The sequence below is a fragment of the Pavona decussata genome, unplaced genomic scaffold, assembly GCF_977016875.1.
Source record: "Pavona decussata unplaced genomic scaffold, jaPavDecu1.1 SCAFFOLD_110, whole genome shotgun sequence".
Lineage (NCBI taxonomy): Eukaryota > Metazoa > Cnidaria > Anthozoa > Scleractinia > Agariciidae > Pavona > Pavona decussata.
The window spans coordinates 2,231-19,262 of NW_028145524.1; the positions used below are offsets into that span (position 1 = coordinate 2,231).

The following is a 17,032-nucleotide window of genomic DNA, read 5'->3' on the forward strand; positions in this document are numbered from 1 at the left end:
GCATGGTTCCATCCAAGCAAGTTTGGTTAGACAAGTTTTTTTTTTTCTACTGGACAATTCTGACTTTCCGTGCGTAACGATGAACAAGTTTTCAGAAAATTCTTTTCAAAAACTCGTTCACAAGCTCGGAACACGAGGATATCACACCTTTTAAAAAGAGCCTTGTTCAGGAAAACTTGTTTACAGGCATAAGCGAGTGCTTGCTGTAAGTATAATTATATAAGACTACAATTGTAAAGCCAGACAAAACTTCTTTCTTATATGTTTTTGTAGATTTTAACCAATAGAAAAGGTTCCTGTTAACATATTCAGCCGCAGTGTGAACGTTAAAGCAAAGGATTGTACAAGGTCGCGGCCCTTCCAACATAAATTGAAGCACCATTGTTATCAACCTTGAAAACGGCAAGGTTTCAAAGCCAGTCGCTCGATAAGTAGGTGAGGGGGTACGTTTCTAAAGAAAATCGTCGTGCTGCGTCGGTGTGTACTATATATTTACTGATGACGATGCATTGAGTCCTTAAGTTCAGCGATGCCTCCCCACCCGAAATAAAGCAGTTCACTCTAATCCATTCTTTCCAAAACTGGCTTCTTGATTTCAAACCAGCGGTCAGTGTTGTCCATTATGAGTTGAACAATGAAGGACAGAAAGTTCGCAATAAAATGCGCACCATCTGCGGAAGCTTTAACAGCACTTTTCTAGCCAATCCAACAATATTCTTTGACCTCTTTTTAATGCGTTTCACCTACATGCATTTCCTCTTATTTTTCCGCTGGACACGCACCACGAGGGAGCCAACTTGGGGTTGACTGACAAATACGTGGCCTCAGTTGTGGAATTAAAATTCCGAGGGCAGGCCCTGCCGTTCTTCCAAGTGGCGGTGAAAAACCCGCTGCATCGTGGCTATCCGCGGTAGCTACGAGGAATTAAAGAAGCTTGGTATGGCAAGGTTTTATTGACGACGTTCAAAAGTAGACACCAGCTCAATACGCAAATCATAGTTTATTTGAGTATTTCAAGAAAAGACCGAGTCTATATGTGAGGACGTCCCGTACTTACTGTATGTAGGTGACTCGCCATCAACCATTATCCCATTTGCACATTTTGCCCGCGAAAAATGACACCGCAAAAAGAGGGAAGTAATGAGGAGGGGGAGGGGGAGGGGAGGAGGAGGGGGAAGGGAGGGGAGGGGGAAGTTTTGATTTGGATATGGAATGGATGTCCGTTTTCGTTAAAGTCATTTAGAGTTACGTTCACGGCAAATGACAGAAATGACCTGTTGAGCTGGCAATTTTGAGAGTCGCCGCTTTGTTGACGAAATGCACTTCTTCAAGCGAGAAATTGGTTGTTTCCTCACTCATTACAAACATGCAGTCCTGCCATAACAAGATAAAGACTTTGCTTGATGAAACAACTATGGGAGGGTGCTAGCTATTAAATTTCCTGCGTTCGGATTAGGAAGCACAGAAGAAAAAAAAAACGAAACAAGAAAACAGGAGCACGTTTCTTAATTTACTCAAATGTAATTCTCTCTTGTACATTAATCCTAGGCCCTACAAACATTTCCTACATTTTCTAATATCTCGATAAAGCTCAGTGTCATTTCTCTGTTTACTTAAAAGTAGGTGGTGGTCAACTAGAAAGCCTTTGCTACTTTGACAACAACACACATTTTATAATTTGTAATGTATTTATTTTTATCTTGTAATCATCTGAGCCCGGTTGTTCAAAAACTGATTAACGTTAATCCCCGATTAAAAGTTAATCGAGGTTTTCAGCTCGCTCGGTGAAAGTGTTTTTAAAAGCTGATAATAAGCCAAAGGTAAAGAAAAGTCTAAGTCAAAACTGATGAGTAAAAGTGTTTTGGAAAAATACTCGTTGATAAGAAATTAAACCCAAATCAAAGTTCATGTTAACCCAGGATTAGCTTAATCGGGCTTTGAACAACTGGACCCTGTTGTAATACTTTTCTTTCTATGTTAATGTTGTGTAAATAGTGTGAAATAAATGAACCATGAACCATGAACCAACCATGGCTATCGAATTTGAACTACACGTAATGATTTTAATTTCCCCCAAAGAAGACGTCAGCCACATTAATAATTGAACTATTTGTCGTTATTGTTCCATGTGAGTCAGCGAAATAAGCAGTTTCCAAATTAACCAAGACCAATAGCTCTAGGTGAACTAAGACATTTTGAAAGCATTTCAGTTGCCACATGTGAAAGAACTCTTTATGGAACTAAGGAGTCATAACAAGTTTCTTCGAAGAGTACCCACCTTGTCTGGGGTAGGGGTATTATCGAAGACACCACCAATCTCCTGAACATAGCCGACAAAATTTGTATGGCTTTTTGAAGCAAATACTCAGCTAACAACAGTCAGCACTGTTAAATAAACGAGGAAAGTGAGGTTTGAATCTCACTGTTGTGATCATCTTTTACTGCTGGAGTAGACGGGTGGCCGTGCAATAAAGAGACCATCTTTTGAGGTTGAAGAAGATGGGTGCAGGCAGAGTCTATCTTCCATTTTTGCACCTTGGCTGCTATTTACAAGGACATTATCGTCTTTTTAACTCAGTTCGCGATTCTGTCACATTCTTCATTGGAAATTAAGATTACTGAACCAAATGTTTCGTATCATAAAAAAAAAATGATTTTAGTTTGTATTATTGACTTTCAAAAAAAAAAAAAGGAAAGGTCAATTCACTTGAATAAGTTGAAAAGGACCGCGAAAGAAGGATCTTTGATAACTCTAATAAGCCAAAAATAAACATACAAGTAAAGTAAGCACGGATGGCGCTGCGTGGAAAAGATAAACGGACACTATTGTTTTGTTTTTGTTTTACGTCCTTTCGGTTTTGGTCTGTTTCATGCCGCTGTTGTGTTAAGTTTTCTACGCAGTTTCAGCCTTGTTTACTTCACTTTGACAGACAGTCGACATCAGGCAAAAGAAAAAGAACTAAAAAGTAAGTTCAAGAGATGCAGCTCTTTATTGGCAATAAATGGCACCGACATGATGTGTTTACATTATTTCGTATATTTTTCACTATCTTACTTTTCGCTCATGGGGATGATGTGGTCTCTCGCCACAAGCATCAGGAAAAACTACAAGTCGCTACAAATCTTAGTTATCGTGTCTCAGTATTGAGCTCAAGCCCGGTGTTACTTTCTCTTCAAATCCTTCTCAGTGATATCCGCCTTCCCTGTGAAAGTGGTCACTCCTTTCCACGTTCCACTCAGGTTGCGTTCACCCAGGAGATTGCCTTTCCCGTCAAAGAGCTTTTCCCGAGCTCTGTAACCGACGCTTATTGTCTGCCTGAAAATCGTAATTGTAACTTTATATTCCTTCTTTGCAGGCACCTAAGGAAAAGAAAAGCACGTTGTTATTATTATCACGTTATTATGAAAACTCCGAGAGTATGAAGCTGTAACAACCCAAAGGCCCCATTTCCCTTAAAGGGAAAAGGACCAAATGATGATGATGACAATGAAACCTAAAGTATGGATAATACGTCCAAAGTCTTGGAACTTGTCGTTTTGTAGAAACTACAAAAGAACACGTTGTCTTAAGCCAGCGACGCACCTGGCGATTTAATACGCCGATCGCGGCAAATTTGATCGCCAGCGATTTTCGCTGGCGATTGATGCGGACAGACCTGGCGATTTTTTTCGCCGATCGCGGCGATGTGACAGTTTTGAAAACTCATGTGATGAAATCGCCCAACCTGTTGGGTTGGCTTTACTGGCGATTCGCAGCAATAAACGTAGAAAATCGCGGGAACGGACACACTCGGCGAATGCCGGCGAATTTAATCACCGATATCTGACATGCCAGATATCGGCGATTTTATACGCCGATCGCGGCGATCGGCGTGTAAAATCATCAGGTGTGTCGCCGGCTTTACACGAGGGTCTTAGCCTGTGAGATAAGAGGACCCGTTGGCGGATATATAAAGCAAAAATTACCTCAAAGTTACGTTCATAGGTAAGATCCTGCGTGTTTTCCTTCGACTGTGTGTAAATGTAATTCCCATGAGCTCCCACTTCAATTGATACCTGCCATTTGTTAACGGCACCTGAAAGTTCTCCAGATTCGATAGTAGTCTTCACATCGACTCTCCACCCGTGTTCGCTGGAATAGCTGGAGGACGTCTTCTTTGACCATTTCTTGGTGAATTTCCACGTCAATTTTGATGAACCGCCATTGACTGTTGTGTCTGAAAAGAAAGTCTCTTCTTATCAATCAGGCCATTTGACTGCATTTGGATTGGATGTATAGTGTCATAAAGCTCAGCAAACGTTCAAGTATTATTTTCATGTGGCTACTAAGCAGACAACGATCCGCCAATATGAATTTTAGTTTTATGTCAACCCTGAGGAAGACCAGTAAAACTGTTCGAAACGTCGGTTTTAAGAATCATTTTTAACCTCTAGAAATTCCCGAGGAATAGACAACTTTAACAGTATTTGAGAATGAGAGGTGAAAGTTTCAGAGAATCGAATAAAAATTGAAATTAATAATTTCTTTGCCTCCGATCTGTTCTATAAAGGCCTATTCCAACGAAAGCAAGGTTTATTCGCATTTTTGTTCACCGTTTTTTATGTGTCACTGACAACATAATTAAAAGAAAAAAAAATCCCCTGAAATTACTAACAAAGACTGAAACCTCCAAAGCTACGCTTTTAAAATATAAAGTGAGGTTGAGTAACATCGGATTTACTTGTTCGCTATGTGTACTCAAACCTCCCTCGTCACAAAGCTAGCGACCCTTGTGCCTGTTTCACAGTTTGTTTTCGCTTTGAGCATTAATTTTCCTCCTGCATGTCCAAGTTTGTAACCAGTCGTCTTGTGCCTGCGCCTTGAACCCCAGAAAAAATGAGCCGTATAAAATCTGTTTTTTTTTTTTTTTTTTGGTCTTGTTGTTTTTTGTTTTGTTTTGTTTTTAGCTTTTCTGCTTAGAGCTTCTATACTTACGGTTATTTGCTTTTGCTTCGGTCGACAAATCATCAGAACTCGATAATATCAGTTAAAAATCAGCCTTGTTTTAAGCGTTACGATTAAATACCTTGTAAGATGGACTCTGGTTTCGTCTTGATGTTGTTAGAATTGAGATCACCCACATGGGTGATGGTGAGCACTCTTTTAGCCGTTTTTACCTTGCACAATACTTGAGCATTGGTCAAAGTAAAACTTGGCTTTTGTTCGTAGTCGTCTCCACAGTACGTTACCCATGAGTAGTGGCTGCTTGTTTTACAAAAGCCCAATATGTCACGCTTGAACCAATTTCCATTACAATCCTTCATATCCGCCTGTTTCAAATAGCAAGGTATCCATGGCTTGCTGGTGTCGTACTCCACTACTTCACAAGGCTTGTTCCTGTAGATGTAATCCCTGAATGACATCCACACATACTTATTTCCGGTCTCGGAAAGTCCTTCCTTTCTAATTAGAAGATAGAAAACAAGACAAAAAAGATTCACTTGAACGCAAATGAAACACCATACCGGTCGTGACTGACAAGAGACCATTTGAAGTTTGAAAGAACCTCTGCATGTACTTAATTTTTCGTATAGAATTTACTTTTGTAGGAATTAATAGATGAAACACTTCAACAATTTTTCAAGTAATTTTGTTTTTTCATTTTTTCCCCAATTTAACCATATTTGCACAAAATAGTCTACTTAGAATAGGATAGTTTAATTAGAGGCCTTTTAACAACAAATAAATAAATAAATAAATAAATAAATACAAAATATGTAAATTAAAGGTACATTTACTCTCGTATAGGACTCTCGTGGCCTTGAAATGTCCAACCTGCAATTATAGCAGCTAGCAAAGTAACCTTCTATCCTTTTTATTCCAGCTTGTCGTGGTAAATTTCAAAATATCCGTCCCTTCACGTTTTAATGACAACAGAAATCATCTGAGATGTACATGCTGCTATTCAGAAATCAGTAGAACCACAAGAATTTCGTATAGTTTCGTGTCCCTTACTTTAAATTCTCAATAAAACGATTTGTAATTAAAGTTAAATGATTTTACCAGCGCGAGATTTGTTATTTGTTTGAGTCGACCCTATCAGGTCTAAACTTTTTATTAAGAAAAGAGCCTTCTTTTTTTTCTTGAAACAGCCGTTTTTAAGCTAAATCTGAATCAGATCTATCGATCAAACAATTTTCAGGTTTTTGGTTAAACAGAGCAGATTAGTTTCCGCATAAAACCCCATGCGCAGGATAACACCATATGCTTGCTAAATACAATGGCGAGATTAAAAAAGTTTTGTAGTCACTTATTTAAATCAGATTCCCTGAAAATAAATAACTAATTCTCTTACTTTTACTGAAGCACCGAAATCACCCCAATTTTAACCATGCAATCAATTGAGTCGCAGATATTTAATTTGAAAGGTCCGAATTTCAAAGTAACATACTTGTTGGAAACGAGTAGAAACTGGCCTGGAACTAGTCTAAATCGCACGTGATCGGATTTTTCGCACCTTTATTTGAGCGTGACTCTCGAAGGACAACTAGGAACTTATCTCTCCTGCTCTGGAGCATTGCGTCTAATGTTGTGGATTTTATCTTGAGTAGCGGAATTCTTTCTTAAGGAATGTTATCGTGTAAATTTCGAATTAATCTGCGTATTAAAGAGTTTGCTCAATACAACAATACCGGAGCACGTAGAATTCGCCGCTAAATTGCTCTCTTTCCCAGCCCCAGGCAAAATAAGCCTTGCATTTCCCCCAACCATTTGCTCGTCCATATCTATTCCAGTAGGGAGACCAGGCCGGTATGTTATAATCTGAATCAATGAATGAATCTGCAGGAGGAGTCCCGTGGCATTTCGACCAGCGGCCCACCTGGCCTGCTTCAGCAAGGTCCAAAATGCTCAGGGCTGCAAGAAGCAGCGCAAGTGACAGTGACTTCATCTGGTGAAACAAAAGTACATGTTTATTTCATTGGATTATTTTGCAACACTAGAAGACAACTAGAAATTAACGCCGCAAAATTTTGATTGAGATACCCTAACAACAAAATGGATCTGCAAATTTCTTTTGATCAAAGTACTAAGGGGCAAAGTTTGTAACTCATGGTATGAATCGAGACAGCAATGTGAGGTAAGTTTGTAACACATCAGGCATATAATATTCTTTACAGAAATAAAGAAACAAAGTGGTTAATGCAGAGAAGATAGTTTTATAGTTTAAGGTGATATAATTTTCGGCACATGATTAAAGTAGATGTATCAATGTGGCGTGCCATGTTCAAAAGCTGTTAAATTTGGAGGCAAAATGATTATTTTTCTAATTTCTTAGTACCAACCCAAGCACTGGACATCCTTCGGAGAGGAACTTGAAATTTTTCAGAGACCACAGTCATTTCAGACCACGGACATTTTGCATGGCGCATTTAATTGTCTTAAAATTGGAAACTTGAAGAAACTTTCTTTCTTTCCTTCGCCAGAAAAATAAATAAATAAATAAATAAATTAACGAACAACAGAGTTTAATTTCTCAATAGTTAGCGTTGTCATTTGTGAACGTGTGATTGCGTTTTTGGAATATGAGTGTTAACCTATTGAAATGCCGTTTTAACTCGAAACAACTTTGTTTCCAGCGCCTCAAATAACGCAGACCATTGTTCAAAGAAGTACGTTTGATAGCGCATTTACCTAATACAAGAGCAACCGACTTGTACTGTCCCTTTTAAAATAAATGTAGTAAGCTTGTTAAAGTTAAAAACGTCAGCCCGAATTTTTTAGGTTGATGTCAATTTCCTTCTTGACCATCCACACCCAAAAACGTTTATCTAGTCGAAAAAGAAGCAGCGTTTTAAATAATTTTTGGTCTGGCTTCTCGGCTGCCATTGCTGAAAGAGTGCGGGTTTGTTTTTCACCACCTCTACGACAAGTCACTCTGGATAATCTTCAGGAGATAAACGTTATTTTTTAGACGGATGGAGGAGAGTACAAAAGGTCGAAATTAATCCGCCAGTTAACAGAAAGCGCTTACCTTTCTGGATCAGTGGTGGTTATTTCCCTTTCTGTTTTCCTTGATCAGGCTGCAAAGTGGTGGTTCTTCAACTCCAGCTCGCTTTACAGTTCATCCTCTTTGTTCACGTACCTTGTTTATATATCCTCTTACACTGGTATCGGTGCGTGATTGTAATATCATCTTTCAATCGATCAGATGGAAAAGGTTCATGAAAGGGCGACATATCAGAAAATCTACTGTCACTCACTCTTCACATCATGCGCGTTATCTAAATACGATAATAGGTTTTATTTTTCATTTCATCTATCTAATTAATCAAATGGTGAAAATGAACGCACGTTCAGTGCACGCATGGGAAAGAAAACGATAGGCAGTTTCAAAGCTGTACATTAATTTCCTGTTTACAACCAAGTTTTCTGTCGTCTTTAAAGTTCTCGCAAATCCAACCGTATTGGAGGAATTTTTGCTCACTTTATGAGGGTTAAGGTTTCAGGGCGCAATGCTTATTTGGCAATTAATTTCGGGATAAAACATTGGTGAGGCAAGTACTTCGTCTTGTCGTAACTACGGCCTAGCGAACTCACCATTGGAACTTGTTTAAGTTCCTGCGTTCCAGCCGCTTTTGGAGAATTTTTCTCAACAGACATGTTTAATTTTGAACAAATTTCCCCGGCTCGAATCCTTCGAATCTCCCCTAAATTCGCTCACCTTTAAATATGGGCTAAGCTTTCAGGGCGCAAATGATATTTGGCAATTATTTTTCACCTAACAGTATATTTTAACTTCGGGATAAACTTAGAGGCTTAGACTTAAATGGTGGCATACATATCTAAATGAACTTTACCGAAGAAAAGATGAAATAATGAGCGTATCATCAGCCCAGAAAGTCGTAACTACAATCCTGGTCAGCGCCTTTTTTAAAACATTATTTTAAGAAATATCGTGCATTATGAGCCAAACAAACAAAAGCTTAAATTACCTAAGCGGCATTAAAAACCAAACCAGACAGAGCAAGAGGTAAAATTCAAAACAAATTAGAGATATTAGGCAAAACCCACAGAACCCTTAATAAAGAACTGACCTTTCAGGTTATAATTTTAAAAGCTGAAAACAAGAGATGGTTAAAACACAGCATTACATTGTTTGTTTTACGTGTAAACGAAAAGTTTCTTCTGTCTCCCAGCGTGAATCCTCTACTCCAAAATTTTACAAGCACGAATGTAAACTTATCCGCTTTCTGCCCCTGGTTCACCGAGAAATCCGGCGAGGATGCGTGTTCAATGTGAAATGTAATTGTTTTATTCTGTATATAAAGTCTGTAATATATATCAATTTGAAAATTTTGAAAATTCAAGGACATGTGAAGTAAAAGTTGTTTACCGTCTCTGAATGCACCTCCACATGACGTGGACACGCCTAAGTCATAGCCAAGGCAGGGCGAAGGAATTGTGATCACCGGCTTTGTCCACGTATCACACGACCTAGGAGCGAGTGTACATAATGTTTACTTTTAAACAATAAAAGTTTAATAATTTTACACTTGAGCGAGACCGACTTTCTGAGGAAATGTCCATGAAGAGGTGCTAAAAAAGAGGATTTCCGAATATCTTGATTTTTAAAATTGTCTGGAGGAGCATGCCTGTAGACTTCGCCCCTACAGAAATGCTTCTTGGGTTCTCGCAACACTTGCCTTGGCTCCGGCTGAAAGTCCCCCGCGTGACAAGCCACTTATCTTAGTTTATAGATAAAAGATAAGGAGCATTTAACAGCTAATATGTTTTAATTCCATTCTATCTATGTAATCAATCAAATGAAAAAAAAATACGCGTGCGAGAAAAACAAGGTTTCAAAGCGGCACTTTTATTTTCTATTTTCACCCATTTTTTTTTCTGTCAAACCATTTTCTCATACAACAACCACAAAAAAATAACACACGCATGTAGGTTCTGCTTACTAAACATTGAACTGGTTAAGGTGTATACGTTTGCTTCCCAATCCCCACCTAAATGCACCAGCTTTAAGTATATCTGTTGATCTCAATATTCATACAAGTGTAGCGTTTTCTTTGTAACAGCAACGTATAGGTGGGTGGTGTAACAACATCGTCTACAATTCAGCAACTAACGTCTTAACTATTACAATTTTAATTGTGCCGTTCAAATGTCATTTCTTTATTATGAGCTATGAGTTTTCTTCTTTTTGAACCTGTTCTGTTTGTCTTGCGACTGCTAGCAGCTTCTCGTGGAGGCAGCGTGGTCGAGTGGTAAGGGCGCCGGACCTGAAATCCAGAGGTCCCGGGTTCAAATCCCGCCCTAACCGCTAGCTGGAGTTTTTTCTCGGTAGCTGCGCTTGTAAATAGCCAACTGGACTGCCTCCTGCCAGTTGGGATTTTTAACTATGTTATTTTCAATGTAAATTATAACAACAGAGTTGATGTTCGCGGGCGTAAATATGTTTTTGACCCGACTCAGGCTCATTTTAGCCAGAGCCGCAGGCGAGGGCTAAAATGAGTTCTATTACTATTATAATAATTTCAGAGGGCATTAACAAAAGGAATCAAAGGCAGTACAGTAAGCTAAGCGATCGCGATATCTTCTGTGAACGCTGCCGGAATCGCGTCGGCGTTTATTTTATTGTACAAAAGCTTTCGTTGTCACAAAAACTTAAAACTTTGGCCGAACACCGCAAACTTTTTCAAAAGAATCCTTGCTTCAAAGTTTTCAAAAGGAAAATAACAGAATTTTGTAAACAGCGAAGAAATAGTCACTTACGACTGTTAAAATTAATTGTGCAATTGCTTAACTAAGCGGGTTTCGCTCAAAGTAGACAAATTACACTCACTCGCCTCTGGCCGTGGAGCTATTACAGGCATTATTTCCACCATCGCCCACAGTTTCTGTATTAAAGTCCTCTTCATCTAGCTCAGACGACTGAGAAATTGCTTCTTCGTTAGGTTTTCGATCGATTTTGTAGCTCAAGACAATTTCTTTGCAGATGGCAGCGCTTCCAGTCAAACAAGCAAGAAAACGGCGCGAACAGTTAATTGGCTTCCAGTTCAGATTGGCTGGCTACGTTATTTTCTTCTTTCTTATTGGCTCAGAGCAGCGGGCTAAAATATATCTTAGCCCGCAAAATAAACTGCAATGCCCGAAGAAATTATTATAACATTGGTTTGTGAAGTTTAATGATCGGCCCCACTTTCACTTGTGCTGATTGTTAAACAATAAAAACACCAATAATGTAGAAACTCACACTTGCATTAATTTATCATTGGTTTTCTTGGGTTTATTTATTTTTCGGTGTTGGGAAGTTATACAACATATGCTTTATTTACGGGAGTATTCGAATAAAATGGATACGAATATTAAAAAATTTCAATGGTTTATCTTTCTATTTATGTTTTAGTGTAGTGCTGATCTAGCTCTGATCAAATGTTGTTTTCTCCTGGTGTAAATTTGGTTTAAGCAGGTGTTCTGTTTTGGATTGTTTCTCAGGAAATTTATCCTTCCGTCAAGAATGTTTGAAATTGTTTTTTCTTAAGTTAACGTTTCGCTGGCATTTGCCTGGAAATAGCCACCCTTTTTGTTTTTATCGTTTTTAGTGAAGATATTCAATCTGCGTTTCTTACGGAATTTATACCAGCCGATATTTTCTCAGTAAAGTTAGTTTTCACTGCACTTATTTGAATAATAATAATAATAACAATAATCTTTAAATCTTTCCATTTGAAGGTGAAAATCAATGTCAATACATTTTGTTCTGAAACCACGTGCTGTATTTTTAATAAGGTAACTAAAAGTTGTAAACATGTGCTCTGTAATTTATGGAAATAGGCGTGGTCTTGTAGTACCGCCTTTCTTTTTGGGAAGTTGTTGTTTTGCAACCATAACGCTGGACACTGCTTGAAAGTTTAACCTAGTATTTTACAAACTTATGATTGTCAATGTGTTATTTTTATCGATACAAATGATCATTGTAATTTTTATATTTCTTCCGTTCCTTTATTTTGGTTGGACGTTTCGAAGAACATAACAAAAACCTTGAAAGAATAGTACATTTTCCTCATCCAATAAAGGGAAGGTACCTATTACAAATTCCGATACCAACCAATCATAGAAAGGCTTACGTTAGCCTACATTAGTAGTTGACGAGTGTTTGACAGTACTCGGTTGTCAATCATACTCCGACCAACATTAAAGCAACGCGAGAAGTTCCGCAGTATTATTATTGTTATTTGAAAAATAATAATAATAATCTTTAAATCTTTCCATTTGAAGGTGACTATCAATGTCAATACTTTTTGTTCTGTAACCACGTGCTGTATTTTTAATAAGGTAACTGAAAGATGTAAACATGTGCTCTGTAATTTATGGAAATAGGCCTGGTCTTGTAGTACCGCCTTTCTTTGTGGGAAGTTGTTGTTTTGCAACCACAACGCTGGACACTGCTTGAAACTTTAACCTAGTATTTTACAAACTCATGATTGTCAATGTGTAATTTTTATCGATACAAATGATCATTGTAATTTTTATATTTCTTCCGTTGCTTTATTTTGGTTGGACGTTTCGAAGAACATAACAAAAACCTTGAAAGAATGGTACATTTTCCTCATCCAATAAAGGGAAGGTACCTATTACAAATTCCGATACCAACCAATCATAGAAAGGCTTACGTTAGCCTACATTAGTAGTTGACGAGTGTTTGACAGTACTCGGTTGTCAATCATACTTCGACCAACATTGAGGCAACGCGAGAAGTTCCGCAGTATTATTATTGTTATTTGAAAAATAATAATAATAATCTTTAAATCTTTCCATTTGAAGGTGACTTTCAATGTCAATACTTTTTGTTCTGTAACCACGTGCTGTATTTTTAATAAGGTAACTGAAAGATGTAAACATGTGCTCTGTAATTTATGGAAATAGGCCTGGTCTTGTAGTACCGCCTTTCGTTTTGGGAAGTTGTTGTTTTGCAACCACAACGTAGGACACTGATTGAAAGTTTAACCTAGTATTTTACAAACTTATGATTGTCAATGTGTAATTTTTATCGATACAAATGATCATTGTAATTTTTATATTGCTCCTGTTGCTATATTTTGGTTGGACGTTTCGAAGAACATAACAAAAACCTTGAAAGAATGGTACATTTTCCTCATCAAATAAAGGGAAGGTACCTATTACAAATTCCGATACCAACCAATCATAGGAAGGCTTACGTTAGCCTACATTAGTAGTTGACGAGTGTTTGACAGTACTCGGTTGTCAATCATACTTCGACGAACATTAAAGCAACGCGAGAAGTTTTTCAGTATTATTATTATTATTAATAATAATAATATATAATAATAATAATAATAATAATAATAATAATAATAATAATAATAATAATAATAATAATCTTTAAATCTTCCCATTTGAAAGTGACTATCAATGTCAATACGTTTTATTCTGTAACCACGTGCTGTACTTTTAATAAGCTACGTAACTGAAAGTTAAACAACGTTGATCTAACACTATTAACACTGCCGATGGTAACTAAAGGTAATTCATTTTTTTGTTGATCTATTTTTTCATGCCGCAAAATTGATATGGCATTCCGTTAAGAGCACTGAACTCACAAAGTCATTCCCGGTAACGGATGAATCTACTCTGGGAGGGAAAAACCGTAGTCTTGCCTGATGATATAATGGCATATTCAAACTGAACACAATTGGTAGACTGGCCGGCATACAGAAAAAAAGGATGAAACACTGATGAAAACCGTGTTGAACCTCCCACTCGCACAACACAAACAAAGGAAGCTAAAGGAGAGCCAGGCGATGGCAAAACACAGTCGTAACCTAAACAGACTTCAGCCTTCTATTATTTGTTGCATAGCTCTACGAGAGGCAAAAACGTCAAAGAACGGATTAAAGAGATATAAAACCACAGGATCCGGGCACGTCTTTACAAAAATTTGCGAGATTAGAGCTTACTTGTACGCGGCCCAAACAATCATTGAGATCGAATAATATCATTAAATAGCCAGAGGAGATAGCTAGATCTCAACAAAACAGGTTGTAAGAAATATCAGGCATTTAAATGAGTCAAATCAAACCTACAATAACTTAAATGGCCCGGCCAACCGTTGTATAAGATCCATGGACACAAAAGAGACAGAACAAGAGGTAAAATTCAAAATAAAGAGATTAGGTGCTCAAATTAAACAACACTGAACTTATAATAAAGAACTAACTTTGAGCTCATAAGTAATTAAGAAAAGAAGCGACGGTTAAATTAAACACATCGCTCAAATTCAAATCTTCCAATTCATGGTAAACCCGGTGTAAATATACACAAGAGACTAAATTGGTCGAAACACCGCGAGGAAAAGTGGCCACTGCCATGGAAAAGGAGTAGTGCAGGCCTCCCACCTTTTATTTAGTAATATATCAAACACGAGAAGGTGTGTTTCATCAGATATTCAAACACTGAGAAGTAGGCTGAAAAATCGAGGCACAGCCGAGCTTTTTTAAACGACTTCGAGGTGTTTGGATATCTGATGAAACACACTCTGTTGGCGTGTGTTTGATATGGCTTCTCAAATGATCAATAATTCTTGGAGAAATTCAAGGTAAAGTTGGCAAAATTTTATGGTAATTAGGAACACATATTATCCAAACCACGGTCACAGTAGTGACTGTTTTCGTTTTCTCTTGATGAATTATAATGAGTTTGAGATACACCCCTGAGTCATAGCAACCAAGGAAGCAGGAAGGAATTGTAGTACTTGGTCCAAGAACCACACGATCGGAACAGACTTGATAAACAGAGGGATAAAATCAGATGGAGTATCCATCCAAAATGAACATCGTCCAGCTTTCACGTTGCCCCTTTAAGCATTTCATTGATCAGCATCAAATTTCTCGGCCTTGTAATATCAATGCTTATTCAATCCCTGACGTCATGAGAATTAAGGATATGATCACCAAGGTGAATTTTCTGGATATTTTAGTAACTTCTTCCCAATACTTTAATGAGAAAAGTATGGGGACAAGATAGGAGAATTTGGTCTCTGACATTAGGGGTTAAGATCAGTCCGTCTTAAGACGGATAATCCGTCTCCAGTGTAAGAATTCAGTCACCAGGCGAGTTTCCTATCGTTGTATAAACACTGTTAGTTGTCCTCAAACTCTTTTGTCGCTTAAACTGCTCTTTTGGCGCCAATGCAAAAATAGGCAAAATTGACCGTATTTGTTTTTTATTATTATTTAATATATCGCAAGCTTTCTACAGCAGTATGGAAAACTATACCTCATTTTAAAAAGCAGGCAATAAACTTTACAGGAAAAAAATGTTTCTCGACAAAGTAAGCTTAAATCATAATATTTCAATGAACGAAGAAAATAAGAAAATAAGAATAAATCATTAACCTATTCTAAACATTTCAACAAAAAAGTAACTTCTTTCAAAATGATGTGTAGTTGTGAAGAAAATTTAAAAGCAAAACGGTTTCTTGTTGTATGGGTCTTGTATTGGCAACATATCCTGCAAGTCTTATAATGATGGTCATGTAAATCGAATGCAAATCCAAAGCCCCGATCGTAACCCGATTTACGTGTCGGTCCCCACGCGGTCATGCTTTCAACTAAATTATTTTACCATGTCGCTCAAAAAAGATGCTTCGAACCGAGAACACTGAGCTCTTAACTCCCGAAAATGAAGATTTATTTCATTCAATAAGCAGGTTTCGAAAGTAGTAAGCCGATCTAAATAAAGAGCGGTGTTTGCGGAATGGCGTGCGGAATGGCATAATTATGCGAAATACGATTTACGCGGGGAATCAATTAACTGAAGAGCGCATCCTGTTTTCGCGCCAATTTTATAAGAGCAGCAGTTTTTTCGATGTTGCGGACTATTAAACAACCAAACAACAGATCGAGGATTAGAAAATATACGCCTGGGATAGAACATGTCTGATCGCTGGTTAGGAAGTGAGAGTGAAGAAATCGATGAAGTTTTGCATTCAAGGAACTAAGAATAAATTAAATTTCTAGTTGACAAAAAGAACGTGGCAGCGAGTAGCCTAGACAAAAAGCAGACTGGAGAAATAACATCAGTCCAAGGCCAAAACTATTATGTGAGAAATTTTAAATTTAAACTCGGTCATTTTATCAGACTCTTTGACGGTTACAATTTGTAAAACTCATGGGAAAAATATGTTCTACTTTTTCTCACCTTACATTTTCGTCGAGCGACGAGTACGCAAGTCACAGTTGAGCTGCTGAGCTAGCTACCTAGCTATTTAATACGGCGATTCAGGTAGCTATAGTTCAGTTACGCGTTATCGAACTAAACATATCCGTCTTTAATTAGGGTCTTTCAGTGCCAGACGTCCCAGAGCAAAAAAGCAGATGACAAGTATGGTGTCTAATTATCGACACTGGTTGTGTGAAAGGTTGTGAAACTATTCTTGGTTTTCACATGACGTCATAAAAAAGTGAAATTCATAACTAAACACAATTTTGGGTTTTTATCTTCATCACATATAATAAAATCTAAATTTCCATCGGCTTGCTTGTTTTCAGCAGGATAGCATTCTTTGTTTTGAAAATAGAGCAGTTTGAATTTTAGATTTTTGCGCAGTGCGTGACAGAAGGATTGCTGCTTTAAACATGTCACGTACATGAAAACATCGATTCGCCTCGTGTTTTTTTTTAGGTCTGATCAGCTAACATGTAATAGAATCGTTAATGTCAATGTGTGAAAGTTCAGCAGAGAGAAGAAAGGCTTTGAAATAGCCAAGGTAAACTCCAGATGTTTTTGCTGGTTTCCGGCCGCCATGTCGGTGCCCATCAGACGGGGCACCAACATGGCGTCCCATACTAAACTCTGTAATTTTCCGTGGTACATTTTCTCGAATAACTCGTTTAGGAGATATCGCACAGCCCTGTGGCTTTCACACGTTGTGTATTTATCACTCTTCTACAACATATCAATTTCATGACTTTATCTATTGAATGGTTGAGGATTTTATTTTTTCACTTGCGTGACGAT

At 37.8% G+C, this 17,032-nt stretch overlaps 1 protein-coding gene and 1 pseudogene across 1 annotated transcript; one reads left to right on the forward strand and one right to left on the reverse strand.

Moving 5' to 3' along the window:
- The first annotated feature begins 457 nt into the window (after positions 1–457).
- On the forward strand, positions 458–1,119 carry LOC146470786 (uncharacterized; annotated as a pseudogene).
- A 1,848-nt stretch (positions 1,120–2,967) lies between these two features.
- On the reverse strand, positions 2,968–8,235 carry LOC146470787 (uncharacterized). The gene is made up of 5 exons (XM_085121486.1): positions 8,013–8,235; positions 6,673–6,929; positions 5,067–5,443; positions 3,967–4,217; positions 2,968–3,360 (listed from the first exon to the last, which is right to left on the reverse strand). Exons 2-5 carry the CDS (start codon positions 6,927–6,929, stop codon positions 3,163–3,165), a joined length of 1,083 nt encoding a protein of 360 aa, XP_084977612.1. The 5' UTR covers positions 8,013–8,235; the 3' UTR covers positions 2,968–3,162.
- Between the last annotated feature and the right edge of the window lie 8,797 nt (positions 8,236–17,032).

Excerpts from the sequence above, each read along its gene's own strand:
- LOC146470787 (XM_085121486.1), bottom strand. The coding sequence starts at position 6,929 with ATGAAGTCACTGTCACTTGCGCTGCTTCTTGCAGCCCTGAGCATTTTG. Across the intron at positions 5,444-6,672 it reads GGCGAATTCTACGTGCTCCG|AAAGGAAGGACTTTCCGAGA; the intron begins GTATTGTTGTAT and ends TCTTCTAATTAG. Across the intron at positions 3,361-3,966 it reads CCTATGAACGTAACTTTGAG|GTGCCTGCAAAGAAGGAATA; the intron begins GTAATTTTTGCT and ends TCTTTTCCTTAG.